The sequence below is a fragment of the Entelurus aequoreus genome, linkage group LG23 (genome assembly GCF_033978785.1).
Source record: "Entelurus aequoreus isolate RoL-2023_Sb linkage group LG23, RoL_Eaeq_v1.1, whole genome shotgun sequence".
Taxonomy (NCBI): Eukaryota; Metazoa; Chordata; class Actinopteri; order Syngnathiformes; family Syngnathidae; genus Entelurus; species Entelurus aequoreus.
The window spans coordinates 26527818-26553060 of NC_084753.1; the positions used below are offsets into that span (position 1 = coordinate 26527818).

At 37.7% G+C, this 25243-nt stretch overlaps 1 protein-coding gene across 1 annotated transcript in view; it reads left to right on the top strand.

Moving 5' to 3' along the window:
- Positions 1 to 25243, top strand: part of LOC133641118 (protein eva-1 homolog C) — a 432473-nt gene that overhangs the window by 43912 nt on the left and 363318 nt on the right. Inside the window, exon 2 of the mRNA XM_062034993.1 lies at positions 2461 to 2792. Within this exon, the coding sequence (XP_061890977.1) occupies positions 2684 to 2792 (109 nt within the window). The 5' untranslated portion in view covers positions 2461 to 2683. The remainder of the gene's footprint in view (positions 1 to 2460; positions 2793 to 25243) is intronic.

Sequence of the window (25243 nt, forward strand, 5' to 3'; positions counted from 1 at the left end):
CAACTTAGACAGTATTATATGAGATTGTAGTTGCAATGTGACATAATGGCCACACGATGGTGACATAGTTTCTTTAAAAAGTGACTGTTTTGGATTAGACCTCACGACTGTTCGTGAAAAATATTTTAAAAAAGCAAATTAATACTCGTAATTGGCAAATTTTTAAACATTAAGTATGACATGCTTCAGTTTATTGTGCTATTTTTTGTGTTTTTGGGGTCAAATTTTCCGTCTATTTTCTTTTTAGATACAATTCCTCACTATAAATATTAACTTATGTTCATGTCGGAGTTGTACTTTTCCGAACAATCTCGAAGAAAAGACACAATTATCGATGGAAAATGTGACACGTTATCGTACACAAATCTTGAAAATATCTTATTTTGAGGGAAATTATCGTACATACCAGCAAAACATTACCACAGACTGGTTATTATAATACAGGTTTATATTTAATAAATTAACAGCACTGTTGAAAAATGGTTGCCAGTGGCAACAGTGCCAAAAATAGTATTTAAGAGGTCAAATTATCATACATCATTAGATTTTTGGAGTTATTGCTCAAACAAATGGTTAAAAAAAAGTATGGCACAAACGACAATTATTGTACGTCTGGCAACTTAGACAGTATTATATGAGATTGTAGTTGCAATGTGACATAATGGCCACAAGATGGTGACATAGTTTCTTTAAAAAGTGACTGTTTTGGATTAGACCTCACGACTGGTCGTGAAAAATATTTTTAAAAAGCAAATTAATACTCGTAATTGGCAAATTTTTAAACATGAAGTATGACATGCTTGAGTTTATTGAGCTATTTTTTGTGTTTTTGGGGTCAATTTTTACCTCTCAATTTCTTTTTAGATACAATTCCTCACTATAAATATTAATTTACGTTCATGTCGGAGCTGTACTTTTCCGAACAAACTCGAAGAAAAGACACAATTATCGATGGAAAATGACACGTTATCGTACAAGAATCTTGAAAATATCTTATTTTGAGGGAAATTATCATAGATACCAGCAAAACATTACCACAGACTGGTTATAATACAGGTTTATATTTAATAAATTAACAGCACTGTTGAAAAAAAGGTTGCCAGTGGCAACAGTGCCAAAAATAGTATTTAAGATAGGGGTGTCCAAAGTGCGGCCCGGGGGCCATTTGTGCTAAATCTTTACCGGCCCGCCACACATTCTGGAAATGCTATTGCAAAAAATAAAAAAGAACATTAAAAAAAGTGGAATGAGGTGAAATCTAACGAGAAAAAGTTGCAATGTTGACACAAAGCTGTCATGCAGGCTGTTTTTTTATCTTTTGTCTTTCTCTTTCTTTTTTTGCCACTGCTCAAAAAAAAAAAAAAAAGACAAAAAAATCCATGTTATAATTAATTATTTTCAAAGCTCCAATTAGTTCAAATATTTCACTTTAAAATGTTTTATGTGGTAAATATTGCATATAGTGTGTAGTTGCCATATAAAAACAAAGTTTTCTTTGACAAAAGAGCATAAAACAAACAAAATAATAGTTCAAACGTAAAATCGACAGCTATATCTGAATTTGATCTCGTAACTTAAGTGTTGAAAGTAAAAAAAACAAAAAAAACTAATAAAAATGTATCACTTTATGAGTGGGGCACCTTTTGGATCCCACATATATTTTAGTGGTATTTTATTTATCTTTTCACTGTGATTACTCAAAAATATTAAATAATTAAAATCAATGGTGTCCTGCATTATTGATCTTTTAGGGCTCTAATTACTAAATACTGCATATTTCAGTTTTACTATAAAAAACAAAGTTGTTTTTGACAGAAAAGCCATAAAACCTAGAGATTTACTGTAAGCGTTAAATAAAAAATAATAAAAAAAAATTAGACTCATTTTTAACATTTTAATAACTGAGACCCTTTATGGTCCCCGTCACCCCTAAAGGTAAAATACATTTTTAAAAAATCCATATATTTTGTTATGGTTTGAAAATGAAAAATATCACAATGGCCCCCACATGCTTTAATTTTTCCGTGTGCGGCCCTCAGTGGAAAAAGTTTGGACACCCCTGATTTAAGAGGTCCAATTATCATACATCATTAGATTTTTTTGGCGTTATTGCTCAAACAAAGGGTAAAAGTATGGCAAAACGACAATTATTCTACGTCTGGCAATTTAGACAGTATTATATGAGATTGTAGTTGCAATGTGACATAATGGCCACAAGATGGCGACATAGTTTCTTTAAAAAAGTGCCTGTTTGCGATTAGATTTTACGACTGGCCGTTAAAAATATAAAAAAAAGCAAATTAATACTCGTAATTGGCGAAATTTAAAACATTAAGTATGACATGCTTAAATATTTTTGTGTCAAATTGGTGTACAATAGCCTATATACTTAATAAATGTGCACTGCGTGTTTTATATTATAATCAAACGTTGATCATTTCGGTCCAATCTGGTCTGCAGGTGTCAAATCAATCATGCAAATGGCGTCGACAGTCCTCCAGGTGGGCTGCGTCCTCCTCCAGGAAGGAAGCAAAAAAAAAAAAAAGAAGATCAAGCCTCCATCCCAGCCTCACACGCTTGCAGCACGCTGGGACAACCGGACGTCTAAATGTGGTCGCCATCCACGGTTCCTTCCTTCTCCTCCAATGTGGACTTTGCATGATGCACCTTTGAGGCTTCAAGGATGTTCCACCTCTCTGGGACTTTGCCAGCCGTCACTTGTGCGCTCCTGTTCGGAATAACGTCCCTGGCCGTCGTCTGCGACCTCGCCGAGGGCTCCTCAGACTTCTCAGGTCAGATGTGATCATGTTGGGTTTTTTAAGTGCAAAACTAGTCTGTCAAGGTGTTTTCAGGGCTGCAGACGGCAACAACAACGCAGCATGTGCGTGCACTTGTGGTCCTCCCTTCACTTTGCATGCATAACATTTCAAACCGACATAAAATCCAATTATTCATATATGCACAAACTCATACACTGCAAAAACTGAAATCTAAGTAAGATTAAATATCTCAAATAAGGGTGATATTTGCTTATATTCCGCCTGATAAGATAATTCTTCTCACTAAGCAGATTTTATGTTAAAGTGTTTTACTTGTTTTAAGTGTTTTGGTCCTAAATGATCTCAGTAAGATATTACAGCTTGTTGATGAGATTTGATGACCTATATTGAGTAAAACATGCTTGAAACTAGAATATCAACTGTTGCAAGGCTGTGTCATCAACACTCACAAGTATAAAACTGCTTTTTCAAAGTAATCATTTCTTATTTCAAGCATGAAATAAAAAAATCATGACTTTGACACAATTGTGTCTCATAATTAGGGTTGGGTATCGTTTGAATTCGAACGATTCCGATTCCGATTCTTTGTTTCGATTCCGATCCCTGACGATTCTCGGTTCCGATTCTTTTAAGAGGCAGGGTCAAAAAAAAGTTTAGGATATTTTAAATGAGCTAGCTAACCTACAGTCTTTCTGAATGAAATAGTCTGACATTCTCCATCAATTTTAATTCATCAACTTTTTATGAACTTTACTATAAATTCCTCACAGGGCTGTTTTCAACTAGAATATAAATATCAAATCTATGAACTTGAATATAAATATTTTAAATTATGAATACATTTTCCCAGGGGTACACTTTCCTTAAGAGAGCTTTATTTTTGAAAACCTCATGAAAACACATTTACACATAGGTGTATGATGATGCAGGAAACCTCATGAAAACACATTTACACATAAGTGTATGATGCTGCAGGAAACCTCATGAAAACACATTTACACATAGGTGTATGATGATGCAGGAAACCTCATGAAAACACATTTACACATAAGTGTATGACGCTGCAGGAAACCTCATGAAAACACATTTACACACACAAGTGTATGATGCTGCAGGTACTTAAAAATGTTACCGTGCTCCCACTGATGGGCTAACCTGGTGCAGAAAAGCAAATAAACAATAAGAAACAACTTGCAAAACCCAGTCCAGATTAGCAGCAGGTACAGTATAAAATCAGAGACAGTTTTTGTTTATGAAAATGACCATATCCGTCTTCTCAGGCAGGATGCGTGAGCGTTCTGGACAGACAGTGTCTCTTGCTGTGGAAAATACACGTTCGCTGGGTGTGGAAGAAGCTTGAACGCATAAATAGGAGAAAGCGAGATATGACAGCAAAGGATAAGTCTTTTGTTGGTTCCACCGGACCACCACCATGCAGCAGGGTCGTCAGACATAAGTATCGGTGGAACGTCCTGGTACATCTGCAGCTCTCTCTCCACCCGTTTCTTGATGGACATGGAGCTCTGTTATTTTGCGGTTATTTCATTTTTTTTTGTAAAGTAAAGCCACACTTTCGACCGCAGACGCCCGCTATCCATGCTTGAGCTTGACTGACTCGCTATGCTAACACTTCCGGCGGTGGGCGCTTCTTCGTTGGTGTTCAGCGGCTTCTTCTTCCGGTTCGGCGGACATATTTTTTTTCCGGTCGGCGGACTAAATTGGCGTGACAGCATCGAAAATAGGAATCGAAATGTAAACTTTTGAACGATTCCGGGAGAATCGGAAAGTTAGTCCCGGTTCCAATCGATACTCGATACTCGATACTCAACCCTACTCATAATTAAAACAGATGACAGCCAAATGGACTTTACTGTTTTATTTTCAATGAAACAATAGAAAATACGTACTCATATAGTAGTACAGTTGGCACAGTACAGTAAACATTTAACATGTGATATTTCTTACAATTTTGAACAGAAATAGTTAATGCACATTCAGATAAATTCCTCCAAATTACAATTAAAAATGTTTTTGGCCGAGGGCCGGGCTGTATATATGCGCACTAATTGACTGAAAGTGGACGCACTTGGCGCGATGATGTTATGTTATCGATGGAAAAATGCATTTTTAGACAATATGATTTGCCTGAGCAGCTAGGAGACCCCGAGAGTAACAAGCGGTTGCCTTGTTGCCTTTCCATTAAAGGCCTACTGAAACCCACTACTACCGACCACGCAGTCTGATAGTTTATATATCAATGATGAAATCTTAACATTGCAACACATGCCAATACAGCCGGGTTAACTTATAAAGTGCAATTTAAAATTTCCTGCTCAACTTCCGGTTGAAAACTCCTTTGGAGGATGACGTATGCGTGTGACGTAGCCAGTGAAACAGAAGTATGGCTTCCCCATTGAAGCCAATACGAAATAGCTCTGTTTTCATCTCATTATTCCACAGTATTCTGGACATCTGTGTTGGTGAATCTGTTGCAATTTGTTCATTGCATTATGGAGAAAGAAGCTGAGCAAGCAAAGAAGAAAGTTGTCGGTGCGAAGCGGAGTATTTTGCGAGGGAAGTCAGCAACACAACACAGCCGACGTTTCATTGTTTACATTCCCGAAAGATGCAGTCACGATCGAAGAACTCGGACAACAGAGACTCTTACCAGGAGGACTTTGACTTCGATACACAGACGCCTGTAGAGAACTGGGACAACACAGACTCTTACCAGGATTACTTTGATTTGGATACACAGACGCAGACGCGGTACCGTGAGTATGCAGCTGCGCTTCCAAACATTTGATCGCTTGCCCGTACGTGCGTGTCACGTACGTAACTTTGGTTAAATATATAAGCTTTATGAACCTTGGGTTAGGTGAACGGTCCTTTGGGCTGAGTGATTGTGTGTGTGGTGCAGGTGTTTGAATTGTATTGGCGGGTTATATGGACGGGAGCTAGGAGCTAGCATAACAAACACCTAGGTATTTTTATGCGGGATTAATTTGTGGCATATTAAATATAAGCCTGGTTGTGTTGTGGCTAATAGAGTATATATATGTCTTGTGTTTATTTACTGTTGTAGTCATTCCCAGCTGAATATCAGGTCACCCCCGGCTCTCAAAGCATCTTCCCTATCTGAATCGCTTCCACTCCCCACTAGTCCTTCACTTGCACTTTCCTCATCCACAAATCTTTCATCATCGCTCAAATTAATGGGGAAATTGTCGCTTTCTCGGTCCGAATCTCTCTCACTTCTGGCCGCCATCACTGTAAACAATAGGGAACTTTGCGGAAATGTTCAACTGACTACGTCACGCTACTTCCGGTAGGGGCAAGCCTTTTTTTTGTCAGATACCAAAAGTTGCGATCTTTATCGTCGTTGTTCTCTACTAAATCCTTTCAGCAAAAATATGGCAATATCGCGAAATGATCAAGTATGACACATAGAATGGATCTGCTATCCCAGTTTAAATAAAATAATTCATTTCAGTAGGCCTTTAAGAACAATAAATCCGTTTTTGGTATAAGTTTGCTGGTTTCAACAAATTTAATGCCGAGCGCATATCATTACGTCAAGATAATGGCACTAGCATTTACTTCATTTTTAAGAATATTTTTCAACATATTGAGCAAAAAGGTCTCTTTGTTTTTCTACCAAGAAAGGTGCACTTGTTATTAGTGAGAATATACTTATTTTAAGGTATTTTTGGATCCATTGAGGTTAGCTAATTTTACTTGTTTTGGAAAATCTTGACAAGCCAAATTTTCTAGTTCTATTGGCAGATAATTTTGCTTAGTTCAAGTAAAATACCCCTCATTTTTGTATTTTTTTTTTCTTGTTTTTGAACACTGAATTTTTGCAGTGTAGTCCAAGACTAATTTAGAGATAGACAATAGCTGCATTTACTTATAACTCAGGTTGCACGTACAGGTCATAAAACCCTCAGCTCTGTTAGTTTTGATTGATTGATTGAAACTTGTATTTGTAAATTGCACAGTACAGTACATAAATTCCAATTGACCACTAAATGGTAACACCCGAATAAGTTTTTCAACTTGTTTAAGTCGGGTTCCACGTTAATCAATTCATGGTAGATGTCGTAGTTGGTATGGTAGAGCAGTGTTTTTCAACCTTTTTTTGAGCCAAGGCACATTTTTTTCATTGAAAAAATCCAAAGGCACACCACTAGCAGAAATTATTAAAAAAACTAAACTTAGTTGACAGTAAAAAGTTGTCGTCGCAATTGTTGGATATGACTTTAAACCATAACCAACCATGCATCACTATAGCTCTTGTCTCAAAGTAGGTGTACTGTCACCACCTGTCACATGACACCTACAATGAATTGATTTACGTGGACCCCGACTTAAACAAGTTGAAAAACTTATTCGGGTGTTACCATTTAGTGGTCAATTGTACAGAATATGTACTGTACTGTGCAATCTACTAATACAAGTTTCAATCGATCAATCAAACATCACGCCGTGACTAATTTTGAGTTTTTTTTGCTGTTTTCCTATGTGTCGTGTTTTAGTTCTTGTCTTGCGCTCCTATTTTTGTGGCTCCTTTTTTGGTATTTTCCTGTAGCAGTTTCATATCTTCTTTTTGAGCGCCTTTCCCCGCACCTGTTTTGTTTTAGCAATCAAGAATATGTAAGTTGTTGCCATCATACTTGGTGGGGACATTGTTGATTGTCATGTCATGTTCGGGTGTACATTGTGGACGCTGTCTTTGCTCCACAGTAAGTCTTTGCTGTCGTCCAGCGTTCTGTTTTTGTTTACTTTGTAGCCAGTTCAGTTGTAGTTTCGTTCTGCATAGCCTTCCCTAAGCTTCAATGCCTTTTCTTAGGGGCACTCTCCTTTTGTTTATTTTCGGTTTAAGCATTAGACACCTTTTCACCTGCACGCTGTCGGTTGCATATTGTGATCACGACAAACCATCGATGTGTTTCTGACATCTACAAAGCAATTAGCTACCGGCTGCCACCTACTGATAAGGAAGCGTATTACACGGTTACTCTGCCGAGCTCTAGACAGCACCGACCACTCAACAACAACACATAATTTGCAGACTATAATTACTGGTTTGCAAAAAATATTTTTAACCCAAATAGGTGAAATTAGATAATCTCCCACGGCACACCAGACTGTTTCTCACGACACAGTGGTTGCAAAACACTGTGGTAGAGTTAGAACTGGTTGACTTTTCCACCATCACAATGGATTTGAATCAAAACAATCAATATGTGATTAAAGTGTAGTCATTATTCTCTGATTTAGGATGTTTCAAAAAGGGATAATTAAAAGTAAAGTCACTGACAAGAAACTATTCAATGTATTTGCTTCACAAATTCATATTTTCTTCCATATTCACTTTATTTTGGTCCGCCGGACCACTTTTTCCATGCGGGCAGTGATCTTAGACTTCGACAGACTTTATTGATCCACAAGGGAAATTGTTCCACGCAGTAGCTCAGTTTCAAAGGATGGAAAGGGTAAGGCTGGAAAGGAGAATGCCGTTATTAAGCAGACTAAAAATGTACCATAGTAGCAATATAAAATATAACATATATTTACATATTACACTCAGCATCAAGGGTTGGAATTGGGGGTTAAATCATGGAAAATGATTCCCGGGCGCGGCCACCGCTGCTGCTCACTGCTCCCCTCACCTCCCAGGGGGTGAGGGTGATGGGTCAAATGCAGAGGATAATCTCACCAATGACAATCATTGGTACTTTAACTTTTAACTTTTTCTTTATATACAGTATATAATATATACTGATATATTATATTTTTATATAGTATATACAATAAATAACAAATCTCAATTACCATGTACAATATTACAGTATATAACAGCTGCAGAATTAAAAAAAAAAAAAATTGATAGGTTTTCAATGAAGTGAGTCCCCGGGCCGTATAAGTGGTGATTTGAATGGGTCCTTGGGAAATTTACCCATTTACATTTGTTTTTTTTCTTTCAATTGCTTATATTGTTTTTATTAAATTGTAGCGTTACTAGCAGTACGTATAGCAGTAAAAAAACGAGCAGATTGCAATACTGTTAATCACAAGTGTCAAACTCAAGGCCCGGGGGCCAGATGTGGCCCGCCACTTCATTTTATTTGACCCTCGAAAGCCTACAAATAATATGGAACAATAAAGTACCGTAACTTTACTTGCCAAATGTATTCTTTCTTAAAACATATATGTACTCCATGTAATCGCAGATTATGTTCACTTAAATATTGTCTAATTATGCAAAAATATGTTATCAAACATTCAAACCATTTAAAAAAATAAAAATAAAATAAATACTAGTAATAATGATTTCAAAGCAAGTTATCCATTTAATTGTGCAATGTAAAAGTAGCAAAAGATTTCATGGTAAAATTGTGAATTTTACTGTGGTTTTTACAGCATTTTTTCTCTAAATGAAAAAAACGGTCCTTTTTTTTACTGTAATAAACTGGGGTGCCGTTTTGGCATTTACTGTAATACACCGAAAAATCTACAGTTGTTGATTTGAAAAAACAAAACAAGCTCGCATTTGTTGACAAAGTGGTGACCCTCGCCCCATCCTTGTTTGTGAATGACTGAGCATTTCATGGAAGCTGCTTTTATACCCAATCGTGGCGCCCACCTGTTCCCAATTAGCCTGTTCACCTGTGGGATGTTCCAAATAAGTGTTTGACGAGCATAACTTCAACTTTTTCAGTCTTTTTTCGCCACTTGTGCCAGCTTTTTTGAAACATGTTGCGGGCATCAAATTCCAAATGAGCTAATATTTGCAAAAAAATATCAAAGTTTACCAGTTCGAACATTAAATATCTTGGCTTTGCAGTCTATTCAATTAAATATAGGTTGAAAAGGATTTGCAAATCATTGTATTCTGTTTTTATTTAGAATTTACACCACGTGCCAACTTCCCTGGTTTTGTACATTTTACCTAACACACAAAAGCCAAATTTAAAAAAAACAGTCAAAATGATGGTTTGAAGTACTCCTAGTTTTATTTGACTTTGTTGGTTCTGCTGTATGTTTAGTCATACAGTATATGGCAGATAATCAACTACTGTATTAAAGTACCAGTAAATGATAACACAGTACAATCAATACATGCAAATGGGTTATTTTGCTTTGAAATTAATGACTGTCATAGTAAACAGAAAGTACCAGTAGTTCTAGCTAGTACTGCGTGGAACCTGCCAATTACACAAGGTCTGTGTGCAATATGCAAACTTTTGCGTCCCTTAAGAGCGTCTGATATCTTCGATTAAATGAAGGAGCAGTGTTTCCCACACATTCATTTATTTGTGGCGGCCCGCCACGAAAGAATTACGTCTGCCACAAATTAAAAAAAAAAAAAAAGACTTTTTTTTTTTTTTTTTTTTGTACTGTCCAGCTTCTCAGGAAAATCATATAGTTGATGTAGATGCCCATATAGGCTGTTCAGATTTACATTACAAAAGAGAAGTGCAGGATACTTCTCTTGTTGCCTTATTTGTATTTGACCACTACTGTTTTCTGTTTATTTGTTACTGACTGTGGCAGGACACCTCTGCCTCTGTTTCACTTTATGTTGCTGGTAAATAATATGGTTGTAGTAGTAGGTTAAAGTTAAATTATTTAGTATGCACTAATTAAAGGGGCAGAGCTTTAAGAGACATTTGAGCTTTTATATTTTATAAGATATATTTTTTGTAAGAACCACAATTAATAAATATATTTCAGTGAATAACTTATTGTTCAAATCTGTATATAAATATGTACATAAAGTGTTGTAATTATATTGTAAAATGGATGGATGGATGGATGGACGTTTAAAACAAAACTGTTATTATTAATTAGTATGCATACATTTTTTGAGCCTTTTTAGAGAAAATCATATCATTGTAGTACATTATGCAAATTACTCAATGGTGTCATGGTGACCACGCCCATATCCACGCCCATAGTCACGCCCCCACCGCCACAGGTATCTTGGCAGTTTATGGGAAACACTGAGGAGGCAAACTTGGGCAAATGAGCCTTTCTTGTTGCATTAGAAGCTATTGAGCCACACTGAGCCCAAGGCAAGCCTGTTGTTTACTGTGCAATAAAGCAGGAAGGGAGCTTTTGTGTCTGTGTTAATTGGTCCCTAATGGTGGCCCTAATGGTTGCAAAGCACACCGCCGGGGTGACTACACTGTAGAGTTGCATGTGTTTGAACGCCAGCAAGTAATGAAAGCTGTTTACAAGCTCGCTGCAATTGCTACGGTGTGTGTTTGCGGTTGTATACATAACACAATTGGACCAATCCAAAGGAAGTTAATTAGGCAAGAAGGGAAAGTGTTTGAAAGCGGCTGATTGCAGATTAGAGTTGGTTTACCAATACCAAGGACTCAGACGAGATTATGCAAGCGTTCTGTCATAGTCGAGAGTTAATGATTGGAAGTCTTTAGTTTTGGAGCAACATGTTCCAAAACACTTCAGTGGGCCATTGTTTTCTTTGCTTCTTACACAAATACAGACCATATCTGAAGCTATTTTGGGGGTTTGCTTCTAATCCCAGACTTTTATACAAAACCCAAAACCAGTGAAGTTGGCACGTTGTGTAAATGGTAAATAAAAACGGAATACAATGATTTGCAAATCATTTTCAACTTATATTCAATTGAATAGACTGCAAAGACAGGACACTTAACGTTCGAATTAGGTAAACTTTGTCATTTTTTTGCCAATATTAGCTCATTTGGAATTTGATGCCTGCGACATGTTTCAAAAAATCTTCCAGAAGTGGCAAAAAAGACAGAGAAAGTTGAGGAATGCTCATCAAACACTTATTTGGAACATCCCACAGGTGAACAGGTTGATTGGGAACAGGTGGGTGCCACGGTTGGGTAAAAGAGCAGCTTCCATGAAATGCTCAGTCATTCACAAACAAGGACGGGGCGAGGGTCACCACTTTGTGAACAAATGCGTGAGCAAATTGTCCAACAGTTTGAGAACAACATTTCACAACGAGCTATTGCAAGGAATTTAGGGATTTCACCATCTACGGTCTGTAAAATCATCAAAAGGTTCAGAGAATCTTGAGAAATCACTGCACGTAAGCAGCAAGGCCGAAAACCAACATTGAATTCCAGTGACCTTCGATCTTTCAGGCGGTACTGCATCAAAAAGCGACATCAGTGTGTAAAGGATATCACCACATGGGCTCAGGAACACTTCAGAAAACCACGGTCAGTAACTACAGTCCGTCGCTACATCTGTAAGTACGAGTTAAAACTCTACTATGCAAAGCGAAAGCCATTTATCAACAACACCCAGAAACGCTGCCGGCTTTGCCGGGCTCGAGCTCATCTAAGATGGACTGATGCAAAGTGGAAAAGTGTTTTGTGGGCTGACGAGTCCACATTTCCAAATTGTTTTTGGAAACAAACTACGGACCAAAGAGGAAAAGAACCATCCGGATTGTTATAGGCGAAAATTCAAAAGCCAGCATCTGTGATGGTATGGGGGTGTATTAGTGCCCAAGGCATGGGTAACTTACACATCTGTGAAGGCACCATTAATGCTGAAAGGTACATACAGGTTTTGGAGGAACATATGTTGCCATCCAAGCAATGTATTTTTCATGGACGCCCCTGCTTATTTCCAACTTCACTGGTTTTGGGTTTTGTATTTACCTACTCGTCCAATCACTCAAGGTAGCACTGATTTAGCGTCGTGCCAGGATTGTTATCTAAACTGAACCAGCAAGTTCACTGCTCCCCTCACCTCCCAGGGGGTGATCAAGGGGGATGGGTCAAATGCAGAGAATAATATCGAGTTCATTGTCCGTCTTCTGTCTTAACACTGGTTTTGCTTGCAAGTGCTGTGAGTGCGTTTGTTGACTAACATGCGCCTTGGCTTGTATGGAGTCATTGTCACAGATGTCGGTGAAAAATGAATTTTTCTAAAGCAGTATAGCGCCGTTTTTAATTCATTAGTACCGCGCTACTTTATTAGTACCGGTATACTGTACAACCCTACTTTGGATTTGCTAATTATTAGCATTAGCGATTGTACATGGCAATTTCAACATCTTCAAATTTGGCAATCAAAAAACGACAACTAAGATGCACGTTGCAATCAAACAGCAAGTGTGTAATAAGTACAATACTTACAGTATAAACACTTTGTGGGGCTCAACAAAAGACTGGATTCAACTTAATGGCAAACAGTATCCCCCTGACGAGGCAACACGTCCTATACGCTCCTGTAATCTAATGTCTTGGAATTGCAACTGCATCCAGAGTCTGATACTTGAAATGAGACTTAAAAGTGTAAGGAACAAGATATAGCAACTGGACGGCACAGTTATCAACTCATTGTTAACTGTTAAACAAAAAGAAGATTATTTTATTGTGTGAATGCTCCAAAGCATTCACACATATGGTTTTCTTCACCAAAATGCATCTATTTATTCAACTTCTTCTTCTCCAGATTTTGGCGCTCTACTTTCCACATTTTTCATCCGATTTAAACCGTTCCAACTTCTAACTGTTCAGCTTATTCGGGAATCGCGAGATTTCCCTTGAACATTTCCAAAAATTCCGAAATTTCCTGGAAATCCGGGTTTTCCTGGACATTTTTCCCATTCGAAATGAATTGGCCATTTCTCTAACTTCCACCATTTCCACATGTTTCAACCGATTAAAACCATTTCACCTTCAACACATTCCATCATCCTGGAAATTCAAACTACCCTTTTTCCAAGTTCAAAAAAATTCCAGGATTTTCCAGAATTCCAGGTTTTCCAAAGCCCTATATCCACCCTTTCTTCTGGCGACTACTCCTTCCACATTTTTCAACGAATTTCAACCATTCCACCGTCAAAACATTCCTCTTAGTTAGGAGAAAAAATATTTTTAACTGAAAAAACTCCTGAAATTCCAGGAATTCCATAACACCATTTCTCAATTCAACATGTTACTACTTCAACATTTCTCGATCGATTTCCAAAATTCCAACACCAACCATTTCAACTCATTCAGACCATTCAAGTTTTTTTTAATATACCATTTTCAAAAAAAATCCAGTTTTTCCTGAAATTCCCAAATTTTGCGAAAATTGCCATTGAAATCAATGGGATATTCTTCAAAGTTCCACAAGTCCCACATTTTTCATCCGATTCAACTGTTCCAACTTCAAACTGTTCTGCTTGTTCGGGAATCGCGAGATTTCCCTTGAAAATTTCCCAAAATTCCTAAATTTCCCGGGATTCCATGTTTACCGGGACATTTTTCCCATTCAAAATGAATTTGCTATTTTTCACATTTCACATTTTTCTACCGATTCAAACCATTTCACCTTCAACACATTCCACCATCCTGCAAATTCAAACTACCTATTTTCCAAGTTCAAAAAAATTCCAGGATTTTCCAGAATTCCTGGTTGTCTAAAGCCCTATTGCCACCCTTTCTTCTGGTGACTACTCCTTCCGCATTTTTCAATCCATTTAAACCGTTTCACCGTCAAAACATTCCTCTTAATCAAGACACAAAACTAAGTGTTTTTTTGAACTGGAAAAATTCCCGAAATTCCAGGAATTCCATAACACCATTTCGCCTACTCCTTTTCGAACATGTTGAAAAGAGAAACTGGAAATTGTGATGTATCATGTTGTATGCTTGCATGTTCGAAATAAACTCAAACTCTAACTCAAACTCAATTTAACATGTTACTACTTCAACATTTCTAGACCGATTTCCAAAATTCCAACACCAACCATTTCAACTCATTCAGACCATTCAAGTTTTATTTTTTTTTACCATTTTCCCAAAAAATTCCCGTTTTTCCCAAAATTCCCAAATTTTGGGGAAATTGCCATTGAAATCAATAGGACATTCTTCAAAGTTCCACAACTCCCACATTTTTCATCCGATTCAAACTGTTCCAACTTTAAACTATTCATCTTATTCGGGAATCGCGATGTTTCCCTTGACAATTTCCAAAAATTCCAAAATTTCTCGGAATTCCAGGTTTTCCGGGACATTCAAAATGAATTTGCCATTTTTCACATTTCACATTTCCACATTTTTCTACCGATTCAAACCATTTTACCTTCAACACATTCCACCATCCTGCAAATTCAAACTACCTTTTTTTTAAGTTAAAAAAAATTCCAGGATTTTCCAGAATTCCTGGTTTTCTAAAGCCCTATTTCCACCCTTCCTTCTGGCGACTACTCCTTCTGCATTTTTTAATCCATTTCAACCGTCTCACCGTCAAAACATTCCTCTTAATCAGGACAAAAAACTGTTTTTTTGAACTGGAAAAATTCCCGGAATTCCAGGAATTCCATAACATCATTTCTCAATTCAACATGTTACTACTTCAACATTTCTCGACTAATTTCCAAAGTTCCAACACCAACCATTTCAACTCATTCAGACCATTCAAGGTTTTTTTATTATACCATTTTCAAAAAAAAATCCAGTTTTTCCCGAAATTACCAAATTTTGGGTAAATTGCCATTGAAATCAATGGGACATTCTTCAAAGTTCCACAACTCCCACATTTTTTGTCCGATTCAAACTGTTCCAAGTTCAAACTGTTCAGCTTACTCGGGAATCGCAAGATTTTCCTTGACGATTTCCAAAAATTACGAAATTTCCCGGAATTCCAGGTTTTCTGGGACATTTTTCCCATTCGAAATGAATTGGCCATTTTTCTAACTTCCACCATTTCTACATGTTTCAACCGATTAAAACCAAATTCAAACTACTCTTTTTCCAAGTTAAAAAAAATTCCAGGATTTTCCACAATTCCAGGTTTTCCAAAGCCCTATTTCCACCCTTTCTTCTGGCGACTACTCCTTCCACATTTTTCAACGCATTTCAACCGTTCCACCGTCAAAACATTCCTCTTAGTTAGGACAAAAAAAAACAAAAACATTTTAACTGGAAAAACTCCCGAAATCCCAGGAATTCCATATTTCTCAATTCAACATGTTACTACTTCAACATTTCCCGACCGATTTCCAAAATTCCAACACCAACAATTTCAACTCATTCAGACCATTCAAGTTTTTTTTATTATACCATTTTCAAAAAAAAAATCCAGTTTTTCCCAAAATTCCCAAATTTTGGGGAAATAGCCATTGAAATCAATGAGACATTCTTCAAAGCTCCACAACTCCCACATTTTTCGTCCGATTCAAACTGTTCCAAGTTCAAACTGTTCATCTTATTCGGGAATCGCGAGATTTCCCTTGAACATTTCCAAAAATTCCTAAATTTCCCGGGATTCCAGGTTTTCCAGGAAAATTTTCCCATTCAAAATGAATTTGCCATTTTTCACATTAACACATTTTTCTACCGATTCAAACCATTTCACCTTCAACACATTCCACCATCCTGCAAATTCAAACTACTTTTTTTCCAATTTTAAAAAAATTCCAGGATTTTCCAGAATTCCTGGTTTTCTAAAGCCCTATTTCCACCCTTTCTTCTGGCGACTACTCCTTCCGCATTTTTCAACGCATTTCAACCGTTCCACCGTCAAAACATTCCTCTTAGTTAGGACAAAAAACAAAAAAAATGTCTAACTGGAAAAACTCCTGAAATTCCAGGAATTCCATAACACCATTTCTCAATTCAACATGTTACTACTTCAACATTTCTAGACCGATTTCCAAAATTCCAACACCAACCATTTCAACTCATTCAGACCATTCAAGTTTTTTTTAATATACCATTTTCCAAAAAAAATCCAGTTTTTCTCGAAATTCCCACATTTTGGGGAAATTGCCATTGAAATCAATGGGACATTCTTCAAAGCTCCACAACTCCCACATTTTTCGTCCGATTCAAACTGTTCAAACTGTTCAGCTTATTCGGGAATCGTGAGATTTCCCTTGAAAATGTCCAAAATTCCTAAATTTCCCGGGATTCCAGGTTTTCCGGGACATTTTTCCCGTTCAAAATGAAGTTGCCATTTTTCACATTTCACATTTCCACATTTTTCTACCGATTCAAACCATTTCACCTTCAACACATTCCACCATCCTGCAAATTCAAACTACCTTTTTTTTAAGTTCAAAAAAATTCCAGGATTTTCCAGAATTCCTGGTTTTCTAAAGCCCTATTTCCACCCTTCCTTCTGGCGACTACTCCTTCCGCATTTTTTAATCCATTTCAACCGTCTCACCATCAAAACATTCCTCTTAATCAGGACAAAAAACAGTTTTTTTGAACTGGAAAAATTCCCGGAATTCCAGGAATTCCATAACATCATTTCTCAATTCAACATGTTACTACTTCAACATTTCTCGACTAATTTCCAAAGTTCCAACACCAACCATTTCAACTCATTCAGACTATTCAAGTTTTTTTTATTATACCATTTTCAAAAAAAAATCCAGTTTTTCCCGAAATTACCAAATTTTGGGTAAATTGCCATTGAAATAAATGGGACATTCTTCAAAGTTCCACAACTCCCACATTTTTCGTCCGATTCAAACTGTTCCAAGTTCAAACTGTTCAGCTTACTCGGGAATCGCAAGATTTTCCTTGACGATTTCCAAAAATTACGAAATTTCCCGGAATTCCAGGTTTTCTGGGACATTTTTCCCATTCGAAATGAATTGGCCATTTTTCTAACTTCCACCATTTCTACATGTTTCAACCGATTAAAACCAAATTCAAACTACTCTTTTTTCCAAGTTAAAAAAAATTCCAGGATTTTCCACAATTCCAGGTTTTCCAAAGCCCTATTTCCACCCTTTCTTCTGGCGACTACTCCTTCCACATTTTTCAACGCATTTCAACCGTTCCACCGTCAAAACATTCCTCTTAGTTAGGACAAAAAAAAAAAAAAATTTTAACTGGAAAAACTCCCGAAATTCCAGGAATTCCATATTTCTCAATTCAACATGTTACTACTTCAACATTTCCCGACCGATTTCCAAAATTCCAACACCAACAATTTCAACTCATTCAGACCATTCAAGTTTTTTTTATTATACCATTTTCCAAAAAAAAATCCAGTTTTTCCCGAAATTCCCAAATTTTGGGGAAATTGCCATTGAAATCAATGGGACATTCTTCAAAGCTCCACAAGTCCCACATTTTTCGTCCGATTCAAACTGTTCCAAGTTCAAACTGTTCATCTTATTCGGGAATCGCGAGATTTCCCTTGAACATTTCCAAAAATTCCTAAATTTCCCGGGATTCCAGGTTTTCCAGGAAATTTTTCCCATTCAAAATGAATTTGCCATTTTTCACATTTCCACATTTTTCTACCGATTCAAACTATTTCACCTTCAACACATTCCACCATCCTGCAAATTCAAACTACTTTTCTTCCAATTTTAAAAAAATTCCAGGATTTTCCAGAATTCCTGGTTTTCTAAAGCCCTATTTCCACCCTTTCTTCTGGCGACTACTCCTTCCGCATTTTTCAACGCATTTCAACCGTTCCACCGTCAAAACATTCCTCTTAGTTAGGACAAAAAACAAAAAAAATGTCTAACTGGAAAAACTCCTGAAATTCCAGGAATTCCATAACACCATTTCTCAATTCAACATGTTACTACTTCAACATTTCCCTACCGATTTCCAAAATTCCAACACCAACCATTTCAACTCATTCAGACCATTCAAGTTTTTTTTAATATACCATTTTCCCAAAAAAATCCAGTTTTTCCCGAAATTCCCACATTTGGGGGAAATTGCCATTGAAATCAATGGGACGTTCTTCAAAGCTCCACAACTCCCACATTTTTCGTCCGATTCAAACTGTTCCAAGTTCAAACTGTTCAACTTATTCGGAAATCGCGAGATTTCCCTTGAAAATTTCCAAAAATTCCTAAATTTCCCGGGATTCCAGGTTTTCCGGGACATTTTTCCAGTTCAAAATGAATTTGCCATTTTTCACATTTCACATTTCCACATTTTTCTACCGATTCAAACCATTTCGACTTCAACACATTCCACCATCCTGAAAAGTGAAACTACCTTTTTTCCAAGTTCAAAAAAATTCCAGGATTTTCCAGAATTCCTGGTTTTCTAAAGCCCTATTTCCACCCTTCCTTCTGGCGACTACTCCTTCCGCATTTTTTAATCCATTTCAACCGTCTCACCGTCAAAACATTCCTCTTAATCAGGACAAAAAACTGTTTTTTTTTAACTGGAAAAATTCCCGAAATTCCAGGAATTCCATAACATCATTTCTCAATTCAACATGTTACTACTTCAACATTTCTCGACCGATTTCCAAAATTCCAACACCAACCATTTCAACTCTATCAGACCATTCAAGTTTGTTTTTTTACCATTTTCAAAAAAAATTCCCGTTTTTCCCGAAATTTCCAAATTTTTGGGAAATTCCCATTGAAATCAATGGGACTCTCTTCAAAGTTCCACAACTCCCACATTTTTCATCTGATTCAAACTGTTCCAACTTCAAAACATTCAGCCTGTTTGGGAATTGTGTACACTACTTCAACAATTCTAAAAAAAAAATTCCAGGATTTCAGTTCAACTTCAGCATTGGAGCATTCACACGCCATTCTTTCAAGAATTGCCTCATCCAAATTAAAATGTATTAACACATGAACACACACAAATGTACTGAAAATTGGTACTAGTATTGATTTCCAGGTACTGGTAATTGGTATCATACTAAAACATCATTATAGAAGATATTTGATATTTTTTGCATCAGTGTTTTTGCCTTAACCTTACTGTACATACAGTGTTTATTGGATAAGAAAACACATTTTTTAAGTTTCTTCTTTTGAGGGAGTTTTCCTTTACTTGTTCAAATAGTGTTCAGTTGTTTATTTTATTTTTTTGCAATTTATGAAGAGTCCTCGAATAGACTTTCCAAACTCTGTTTTAAATTCTCAAAGTCAAGGCTAGAATGGAACCTTCTTGCAGTGAGGCATATGCGCTTACCACTTCATCATCACGTTCCTAGAAATGTTGACCCGGCATCCTTTTGGACTGAACAAAGAAAGAGAAGGGACGGTCCTAGCATACCTCAGGCACAAAGACATCCTTTACTTTTCACATTCTTGACCAGCTGGAGTCTCCCTAGAGAATCAAGTGGTGCAGTCTGACTGCAGATCATGTTGGGTTAGTGGTGGCGAACAATCCTCTATCAGGTACACCGCTAAACCAGCGCAATCCAACGAGGATATTAGTAGAGATGTGATAATATCAGAATATTATGAGGGTATTTAAAACCCTCCTGTTGTCCTCATTTTCTGTATACACCCTGTGTCCTCCGGGTCAAAATGACCCGTCTTCCCTAAACCCCTAATTTAAGCAGCTTAATTGAATCTAAACACCAAGTTTCATCTTGCTTGAAGAAACAACTTGTCATTCACCACAAAATGTAAGATTAGCAGCCCTAAGTAACCCTCCAGATTTGTCATCTCCAGGATTATTTTTTCTATTGCTGGTGTGATAAACAGGTAGAATGTAGAGACAATGTCACGGGCATGAGAAACGGCATACCTTGTGGGTCCTGGGGTCATCTTTATGACGTTTTGTTCTGCATGCCTGCCGTGTTGGTCATATGCTACAGAGGACCATGTTATTTTGCCATTTTTTTAAAAGGGAAGTCTCTCTTTCAGCTTCAGGGTTTTCTTCTTCTTCTGAAGATGATTCATCATGCTCTGGGTTGTATTCCTCCCCATCTTCTTCTTCTGATACATCCTCCACTTCCTCTTCTGAATCAGAGTTGTCTTGCTGGACGTCTGAAAAAAATCATCTCTAGAGCCACTTCAGCGGTATGACGCACACTCGTGGCTTCAGCACAGACAGAATTCGGGGCCCTGTCATCTGCAGCACCTTTATAATCTCTGGGAATCCACAGAAAAAGAGCTCTGTCGTGTACGAGAACGCCTTTGTGTTGTTTACTTCTGCTACTCAATCAATCAATCAATGTTTATTTATATAGCCCTAAATCACAAGTGTCTCAAAGGGCTGCACAAGCCACAACAACATCCGCGGTACAGATCCCACATAAGGGCAAGGAAAAACTCACAACCCCAATGGGACATCGATGTGAATGACTATGAGCAACCTTGGAGAGGACCGCATATGTGGGTGACCCCCCCCCCCCCCCCCCCAGGGGAGACAGAATGCAATGGATGTCGAGTGGGTCTGACATAATATTGTGAAAGTCCAGTCCATAGTGGATCTAACATAATAGTGAGAGTCCAGTCCATAGTGGGGCCAGCAGGAGACCATCCCGAGCGGAGACAGGTCAGCAGCGCAGAGATGTCCCCAACCAATGCACAGGCGAGCGGTCCACCCCGGGTCCCGACTCTGGACAGCCAGCACTTCATCCATGGCCACCGGACCTGTGTGCAGAGGAGAAAATAAAACTACCGTATTTTCCGCACCATAAGCCGCACCTAAAAACCACAATTTTTCTCAAAAGCAGACAGTGCGGCTAATAACCCGGTGCGCCTTATATATGGATTAATATTCATATTTATTTTCATAAAGTTTAGGTCTCGCAACTACGGTAAACAGCCGCCATCTTTTTTCCCCGTAAAAGAGGAAGCGCTTCTTCTTCTACGGTAAGCAACCGCCCCCATAGAAGAGGAAGTGCTTCTTCTTCTACGGTAAGCAACCGCCAAGGTGAGCACCCGCCCCCGTAGAAGAAGAAGCGCGCGGATATTACGTTTCATTTTATTTTTGTGTTTCTGTAAATGTCCACAAAATGTCTCCTACTAAGAGACACGCGTACAAGGTTCCACTGACTTTTGATATTCATGTGAACCGCACTGTGGATACAACGGGAACACGTACGGTGAATATTCGCACCACAGGGAATGAGAAGTCGTCCTACTGTGGTTCTAGCTTGTCATGCTAACGGCCAGAAACTTCCACCCACGGTGATATTCAAAAGGAAGACCTTGCCAAAAGAGAACTTTCCAACCGGCGTCATCATAAAAGCTAACTCGAAGGGATGGATGGATGAAGAAAAGATGAGCGAGTGGTTGATAGACGTTTACGCGAAGACACCGGGTGACTTTTTTCAACAGCGTTCCTGTTGATCTACGACTGCATGCGCGTCCACATCATCGATGGTGTCAAAAAACAAGTGAAGCACACCGAAGAAGAAGAATTCGAGGGATTTGTGGATGAGTAATAACTTCAGAATGTGAGCTTTAAATGTTTATTTTGTGTGTTGTGTGACACTAACGTATGAGCAACGTTGAGTTATTGATGTTGCTATTGCGCTGCACTATTTTGAGTGTTACTATTTTTGTGATTGCACATTTGTACATTACATTTTGGGAGTGAACAGAGTTGTTAGAACGCTGGTTTGTAATATATTATTAAAGTTTGACTGACCTATCTGACTGTTTTGTTGACATTCCCTTTAGCGTAGCGTAGGTGCGGCTAATAGCACGGGGCGGCTAATAGGTAAACAAAGTTTTGAAATATTCCGTTCATTAAACGTGCGGCTAATAACACGGGGCGCCTTATAGTGCAGAAAATACGGTACTGTCTTGTTCACGTCTACTACTAATTGATCTGAGACTGATCAAAGGCACAGCAGTCCGCGAGAAGACCACATGATTTGTTTTGTTTACTTCTGCTACTGATTGAATATAAAGCATTGTAACATTCTGTGGTGTGTAACCTTGATTTCAACTCTTTTTGCCGAAGACCACCTTTGTACCTTTTTTGTACAGTTTGCATGGAAATGTGAATAAAAGCATCATTTCACTTTTTCTACTGTTGGTGCCAATCGAGGAAAAGTCATAAAATTTCATGTTAAAAAAAAAATAAAAATTGAGATTTATAATATCGGCAGGCCGATATTATCGGCCAATAAATTCTTTAAAATGTAATATCGGAAATTATCGGTATCAGTTTTTTTATTATCGTTTTTTATTTATTTTTTATTTTTTATTAAATCAACATAAAAAACACAAGATACACTTACAATTAGTGCACCAACCCAAAAAACCTCCCTCCCCCATTTACACTCATTCACACAAAGGGTTGTTTCTTTCTGTTATTAATATTCTGGTTCCTACATTATATATCAATACAGTCTGCAAGGGATACAGTCCGTAAGCACACATGATTGTGCGCGCTGCTGGTCCACTAATAGTACTAACCTTTAACAGTTAATTTGACTCATTTTCATTAATTAGTAGTTTCTATGTAATATTGTTTTACTTTCTTTTTTATTCAAGAAAATGTTTTTAATTTATTTATCTTATTTTATTTTATTAATTTTAAAAAAAAGGACCTTATCTTAACCATACCTGGTTGTCCAAATTAGGCATAATAATGGGTTAATTCCACAACTGTATATATCAGTATCGGTTGATATCGGTATCGGTAATTAAAGAGTTGGACAATATCGGAATATCGGATATTGGCAAAAAGCCATTATCGGACATCCCTAGTTTTTAACACAGTGGTGGGTCATTTTGACCCGAGGACAACAGGAGGGTGGCCACGGTACGATATTATTGTGGTATTTGAGACTTAAAAATGCCATAGTGTGTAAAATAAAGTGGCAGGAATGTTTTTAGGATAAACACACCTACCGTATTTTCCCGATTATAAGGCGCCATGCCGATGAATGGTCTATTTCCGATCTTTTTTCATACAAAAGGCGCACCGGATTATAGGGCGCATTAAAGGAATCAAATTTTTATTTTTTGTAAATGTAAAATAATTCCTTGTGGTCTACATAACATGTAATGGTGGTTCTTTGGTCAAAATGTTGCATAGATGATGTTTTACAGATCATCTTCAAGTTGCTTTCTGACAATCTCTTCAGGATGCACCGTTTCGTGGGCGGTCTTATTTATGTGGCTTACCTTCGACAGCGTCTTCTCCCCCGTCATCTTTGTTGTAGCGGTGTAGCGTGCAAGGACGGGAGTGGAAGAAGTGTCAAAAGATGGAGCTAACTGTTTTAATGACATTCAGACTTTACTTCAAACAATAACGGAGCAGCATCTCCTCATCCGCCGGAAATGTGTCTTGTGATAAACCGTCCGACCGGAACTCTCTAATAACTAATGTTCCTTGGGTGAATAATGTAAACTCACTTCACCGGTATGTTTTATCACTTTCGTGGCGAGTTTACTGACAGATATAAGTAGGAACTTTATACTACTTTATATTAGAAATGGCAACAGCGGAGGATGAATGTCCCATAACAAGAAAATAGAGAAAACGAAGACTACAAAAGCGGAAGCGCGCACATTTTTCAAGACCTATGCAGATCCCAAATACAGATCAGCAGGTACCAGAAGGAAAGAAAAGTTGCTTTTGCATAATATTACAAAACAAAACCGCAGATAATATGTCTTACCTTATACACACACACCATAATAATACTCCTATGTTTAATGCGCTGACAATCCATCAAGCGGTGCGGCTTCATAGCTTACCAAAGTCGTACTAAAACATTTTGATAGATTTTTGAGCGCCGTGTGTAATGTTCTATATTTTCAATGGAACATATAAAAGGTTGGTGTTGTTTACTCGAGTCGTAATGCAGTCTACATGTATTTATTGTGTGTGACTGGTCACACTTATCATTACACCATGTACCAAATAAAATAGCTTCAAGGTTCGGTTAGCAAAACCAAAATCATGCCGTACATTAGGCGCACCAGGTTATAAGGCGCACTGTCGAGTTTTGAGAGAAAAAAAAAAGGATTTTAAAATATGATACTGTAATTGAACACAAATATAATGTTAACATATTTGAATCATATTTATTACTAAAAACAAGGATTTTTGAGTGCAGAGAATTGTGCGGGAACATCGACTTTGTCTCTCAACGTTTATTTTCAGCGAAGCAGTGTCCTCTATCAGTTTTGAAAATTTGGTTTCTCAGAAAAGTTAAAGGGGCTGTTTGCAACACTTGCACAGAAGTCTAGAGGGGGGATTCTACGGTATTCTACAGTCACTACTAGGGATGTCCGATAATATCGGACAGCCGATATTATCGGCCGATAAATGCTTTAAAATGTAATATCGGAAATTATCGGTAACTGTTTCACAATTATCGGTATCGGTTTCAAAAAGTAAAATGTATGACTTTATAAAACGCTGCTGTGTACACAGACGTAGGGAGAAGTACAGAGCGCCAATACACCTTGAAGGCACTGCCTTTGCGTGCCGGCCCAGTCACATAATATCTACGGCTTTTCACACACACAAGTGAATGCAAGGCATACTTGGTCAACAGCCATACAGGTCACACTGGGGGTGGCCGTATAAACAACTTTAACACTGTTACAAATATGCGCCACACTGTGAACCCACACCAAACAAGAATGACAAACACATTTCGGGAGAACATCCGCACCGTAACACAACATAAACACAACAGAACAAATACCCGGAACCCCTTGCAGAACTAACTCTTCCGGGACAATACACAATATACAAAACCCCACCCACCTCAACCTCCTCATGCTCTCTCAG